This window comes from Abrus precatorius, unplaced genomic scaffold (genome assembly GCF_003935025.1).
Source record: "Abrus precatorius isolate BTA unplaced genomic scaffold, Abrus_2018 Scaffold10, whole genome shotgun sequence".
NCBI classification, from domain to species: domain Eukaryota; kingdom Viridiplantae; phylum Streptophyta; class Magnoliopsida; order Fabales; family Fabaceae; genus Abrus; species Abrus precatorius.
The window spans coordinates 4205855-4212214 of record NW_020874292.1 but is presented as its reverse complement, the minus strand read 5'-3'; the positions used below and the strand labels follow the sequence as shown (position 1 = coordinate 4212214).

At 29.9% G+C, this 6360-nt stretch overlaps 1 protein-coding gene across 1 annotated transcript; it reads right to left on the bottom strand.

The window, feature by feature from the left end:
* Positions 1 to 1106: 1106 nt before the first annotated feature.
* On the bottom strand, positions 1107 to 3694 carry LOC113850269 (phosphatidylinositol transfer protein 3-like). The gene is made up of 6 exons (XM_027480736.1): positions 3362 to 3694; positions 2652 to 2910; positions 2460 to 2496; positions 1801 to 1906; positions 1449 to 1559; positions 1107 to 1365 (listed from the first exon to the last, which is right to left on the bottom strand). The coding sequence occupies exons 1-6, from the start codon at positions 3494 to 3496 to the stop codon at positions 1249 to 1251; spliced, it is 765 nt and encodes a 254-aa protein (XP_027336537.1). The 5' UTR covers positions 3497 to 3694; the 3' UTR covers positions 1107 to 1248.
* Positions 3695 to 6360: the final 2666 nt, after the last annotated feature.

Here is a 6360-nt window from a genome sequence, read left to right as displayed (position 1 = left end):
CAATGTTGTTTTCAATGTTAGTCCTTTATTGATTTCTCATCAATACTTTTGCTTTCTATCTAAATTTTTTAGTGATAATAAAATTAAAGATTTTTCTATGTCTAAAGGAGTAAAAAAAAAATAAAAATAGAAAAGCGAGAATTTAAGAAAGGAGTAAAGGTAATATAGTGCAAATTTACTTGTCTCTCAAATGGCGAAAATTCTTTACCTCATTCATACCACGGGAGTGACCCAAAATTATAGGATAGAACTTGTAATAATCTATTATTAGTGAATAAATTCTTCATTATGCCCTATAGACTGCAGATTGTTGTTATCTTAGAAATGTATTGTGTGTACAGATTGTGTGTACAGCAAACGAGATTCCTAATTATTAGATATGAATTTTGTCATTAACAATGTTATGCATTAAGCAATGCATAATCAACATTAATTGAATCTGGTAAGATAACTTGGCAAATTATTGAACTGCATTCTGTATTTAACACCAAGTACAAAGATGAAATTGTTTAAAGAATAATAAATTAGAAAGCAAACATAGAAGAAAACTGTAAAAAATTTGAGTAAACTCTCTTATCATTCCTTGAGTTTCTATAAATCCTCCTCCCTCTCTTTGAATTCTCCGTCTCCCTCATCCGCGCTCTCTCTAACTGCTAAATTAAATCCTCCATTAGCCTTCTTTGAGTTTATGATGTGTAATTTTACGTGTGAAGTTTGTGAAGTAATGGTGAAATGCGACTTTGAAGATATGATGTGAGATGAAGTGATTATCGACCTCAATTATTGAGATAAGATGGGGACTTTCTCTTGACCCTTAAGTTCCAAAGCTTCCCACGGTAGAACTTTGACGAATGGTAGAAGGGAGGGGTTCTAGCTAGCGGAGAGAGGAGGAAGAACACTGTACTGTCAATTATTAAAAATTGAATGATAAGGAATGCACAAAATTTGTTTGATTAAAATAATTAAAGAACCAAAATTGCGTGATTAAAATTCTAAAGACTAAACTTAAACAAATATTAAAGTTGGAAGAATCAAAGGTGCAACTAAATTTTTTTTTTACTGTCATGTTATTTTATCCTAAAAGGGAGTAAAGTAAATCATGTTATGCAAAGTAAAGATTAATTAAAATCTCACAAACTAAAATATCCAACTCATACAATTTCAAAAATTAATTTGAGTTTAGTTAAAAATATAAAAAATATTATATTCGTCTCCTTATTTATTTATTTTTGGGAATGTGATTTTTAATCAGCTATGTTGGATAGGGACTAATGGCATTTGGCCTCCATATATGTCTGGGAGTTGAGTCTCGTCTATCTCTTCCAGCAATGTTGATGTCAGTTTTTTGTTCTCCGCGAACACTATCTGCACGACAATGCAAGATTCAAAACATGCTCCTAGAATATCTTATACGCATGTAGTATGCATCAAATATAAATTTGAAGTACCTTTTTCTTGGTATTGTCGTCAATGAAAGGGTAAATAATTTTCCAAACTTTCATAAACAGGTAAGGTGCATGGACAATAAACAGCTTCCCCAATCTTTCTGGGTAGCAATCCTGTATGCAAAAGAGCGTAATCACAAACAAAGTCTGGATGTTTCAAGTTTTCAATTAAAAAAATGACATACTTTTCTAAATACAATCTTTAACAAGTTTTAACAAGACTCAAAGTAATTAAAACAAAACAATTTATTAAATGAATGCTTAAACTTTTAAAAAAGAGATAATCATAAACAAAAACCATGATCAAGAGTGTATTACTAATATTTCTAAAGAAACAAGTGCACAAGAGGTATACCTGCAAAATGGAAAGAGCGTTAAGGTATCCACGGATGTCACTGTTTGCGTATCCCCATCCTTTAATGTCTGCAATCGCAAGAAACTTTTCTTGCCCCTCTGGCATCCTGACACGTTAGATGAGTTTGTCACAGTCTTTTAACTGAATTCCCAGTTCTAAGTGTAGGCTATGCATCATATTTTCTTTTTCAAAGTGAATTATCTTTAGTTTAGTCTCTAAAATCGTCATCACCGATCAATTTGGTGATAATATCACAAAAACACAAACTTAATCTCTAACTTGTTATAAATTATCAATGAATTTTGATTCTTAATATAATTAGATCAGTCTAATTAGCTCATAATTAAATTTGATAACCATTAGTCAATCTAATTCAGAATGTTTGTAGCCAATTGTTAAAGTTAAGAACTTTTTTTCAATTACTAAATTATCGATAGTGTCAAATTGAAATTATACTATTCAATTTAGGATCTTGAACTTACAAGAGTCTGAAAATAGCTTATAGCCTTCCTAAATTCTTTTCTGTTTATTCTAAGAAGTTTTATGACTAAATTTATAAGTCTTTGTATTGAAAAGAATATATTAAACAGTGTTTAATTAAGCTGTGTGTATAAACGCTGCACATGTGGGCACGAATTAATACGGGAAAAGGGATTTACCTTGAACACAGTTTATCAAGAGCATACACTACATACCCTGTATACAGAAAGTACTTGTCGTTAAGTAACTTGTTTGTGAATTGTGAGTTGAAATGACCACATATTATTTCGAATAACCATAAAGGGGCTTAAAATGAGAGACAAAAGGAATTGAATTGAAAATTGTAAAAGGATCTGAAGTGAGAAACATACTTTTGAATCCATCCACACTATTCTTGTTTTGAAAATGTTTTGCAGCAAAGGCAACTGTTATGGGTCGACCCTTCTTGTCGACCCCTTGCACGTACATCTTTTCCTGTGCAATTTCATCAGCAATCTCTGACGGTGATACATGGCCATTTGGAACAAATGTACGTTTCCATTTCAAGTACTTGAGGAACATTGCCGAACCCTTCTCTACATCTAAATCACGAGCTCGCAAGAACCTTCTAATCATCAAATCATCAAATTCCTGCCCCACAGGCCTCAATCAAATCAAATTCCAACTACTCACTGCCTAATCAGTAATGTGCTGAACAAACAAACATCTTGGGCATCATAAATTTTGCATTTTAATAATCAAAACAGTTTTAGCACAAAAAAGGGATCAAAATTTGCTTTTGGGTATTCCATTATCAAAAAGGTCACAATAGTTATCCATATGTTGAGATCATGTTTCTTAATCATGGTAAAAAATAAAAATTCGACAGACAAGGAATAGGAATGAGTGTTATGGTGTGGGGTGGGACATGGACATGTGCGAAAGTGAGACCAGATCCAAACGGATATGCAAAGTTGGGTACCCGTTGACACAAAAATCCAGCACTTACAGAGAAAGAAAAAGGGAACGAAGCTATGACACAAACATAAGAAAACAAAAAGTGGCAAGCTTAGGTAGTTTGTGGGATTGTGTGGGTGTGTACCTTAGAAGAGGGATCTCGACTTTCGACAAAGGCTCTCATGAGAGCAATTTTGGTGAGTTCGGCTTCAGTGCTATCTTTCAATGCACCGTCATGTTGAGATTTTGCTTCTTCTTTAGCTGTGACTTGTTCCTCCATTCTCTTCTTGAATCCCTGCCTCTACAGCACCTTTCCTTTGCTCACCGCTGAATACTAACAATGACAAGCAAAGGGCATTTTCTTTTTCCCATATTAAATGCTCAAACGGTTCTGGTGACTTTGGTGGTTAGAATTTGACACGAGTTCTGCCAATGTTCAACTACTCAATGTAGTTTGGCTGTACTCTTTATCTAAGTGGCCTACTTCTTTAAAATCGGCAATGTAAATAATGGTGACATTAAATTAATATAAATATTAATTATATTAAAAAATAAAATAAAAACGATATATTAAATTAATTATATAAAATGTTTTATTGCATTTATATATTGTATTGTATTATAGTCTATTGGTTTATCTCTGTAGTCAAATTTTAAGTGTATCTATATCAGTTTTGACAGAATTGATTATAGTTTATAAAATTTGTATGAGTACTTTTTGCGGTGGAAAAAATATTATAGCTGATACAATTAATTTTAGGAGAAGCAACTAATATAGCTTCTCCCCATGGACACAAGTTATACTAGTATAGCTTAAAATTGCATGAGTACTGATATCAAGGATAACCAGTCTAATTACTCCTTGTTAATATGCAAAGTTAATCTTCAAAGCAATGCTAAATTAGTGAAATCCTTGGCCTTGATTACATGACGTCGCTGGCTCTTGAGCCATTCATTCATTGGGCTCGGTGTCTCTCACTACCCATGGCTGTTGGATGAGATAGAGACATTATGCAAAACCTTTTGGCCTTAATTAAATAAAAATATTGGATGGTCATGATTTCGATAAATCGTTATATGACATGCTAAATTTTTAATATTTTTCATTATTTAAAAGATAAAATCAATTATCTCATGATAATTCATCAACATTATTAACATGTGATGGGCTTGAATTATCCAATAAATTTTACTTAATTAGAGCATCATTCATGGCTCCTGACCCTCTTATCATGTGAAAATTGTGAGATAACTTTTGGTTTGGAGGTGAGATCAGATGTTTTATGATTACATGTGAAGTGAATGATTTTTAGATCATTCAAAATTATGTGATTTCGATCACTCCCCTTATTAATTTTTTTAAAAATTAATAAATTTTATATGCATAATGATTGACCGAAATTACGTCTTCTACATGCAAAATATTTTCCAGAGAAGCAGGAAACAAGGGCACGTTAACATTATTTGGGCTACTTGGTCGCTCACTGACAGATCTTATCATCGTCCTCAACAAAAACAGCACCACAGCTTCCCAGCAAATGGTCCAAAACTTCGAGATAAGTGAATTGACATCGACAATGATTCATCAGAGAGCGTAGCACCGTCTGGAACGTGCAATATATATCAGCTTGTTAATTTAAAAAATAGTAATAAACTTTCTAATTACTAAATTAGTTGTAATAAAACATTAACTTAATCTTTAACATTACTGTTATCAATCAATTAGTTGCTGACATTATGTTATCCAAGTCATGAACTAATTTTGCCTTTTCATACTATCAATGATCAAACTGATTAATTCTATCAATTTTACATATTAAAAATGATCAAAGTACTATTTTTTATCTGCTAAAAAAAGTTATTATTAAATTAGAGAGTAATATTCGATCACAGTTTTTTATGTGGTGTCATATTATTTTTCTATTATCAAATTATTATTCATCTGTACTATTACTTTAGCTCTCCATGAAATTAATATCATCATGCTTTATATATTTTAGAGTTTAATTTAATGATAAAAATATAAAAAATAATATGATAATCACACTTTTTTTAATGACTAAATATAAAATTTATTGTAAAAGTAAATATTTTCAACATATGAAATACTAAATATATTTCTTTCCAAAAAAAAATGTTTAAAAGTTTCATTCTAAATATTAAGTAATAAAGAATACCTTAAAATAATTTTGATATATAAAACTAATATATTATAAAGTCACCTCGACTAAGTTAATAACATAGAGCAACTACCAATAGTACTTTAGTTAGGGATGGCACTCCCTCGATTAACAAACATATAGTGTTTGATTAAGGGGAAGTACTCTTCTTAGTCCTCTAGATCATGTTGTAAATTTTGTTTGAATAAAAGAATTATTAATTTCACATAATTGTTTGAAGAATAAAATCTACCAAATGAAAATTAGCTTCTATGACTGATGTAGCATTTATAGGAAAAATTGATTTCTCCACTTGCAAAATAGTGATAAAAGGTACAAAAATACTCATAAAATGTCAAAATACTCATAATCACAGGACAATTTCAATCTTATTTGATGGTTAAAAAAAATAACAAGAACTTTATAACTAAAAATGACACGGTTCCTATATAAATAATTAAGAAAAAAACACATTAAAATGTGCCTCTATAAAGTATTAGATCACATGTTAAGAAGAGGATTGATATTTATATCATCAAACAATTAAATATGCATTAGATATATTTTTATTAAAATAGGAAAAGGTCAAAAGATCTAATCTACAATAGTTTGAACAAGTGATTAGAATAATGTTCAGAATTATCATAGCATATTAACCTATATTAAAACTCTAACTCCAATCAAGTGTTAAATTTAATTGACTGAGAAATTGATCAATCTAACCATTTGATTTAAATATTCTTATTAAATAGATTAATTTTATATAAAAATAAAATTAATAAATACTTTATTGCATTATTTTATTTTAACAAAAAATAAATTTTTAAAATATAAATAGATATCAAATTTTAGATAACATGTCTACAAAAGTTTAAATTATGTAAACTTTGTTATACATGATCATAAATTAATTTAATATAATTAAATAGTTAGATTGCTAATCTTTCGTTCTATAAAAAGTTATAAGTGTTTAAATTTGATATTT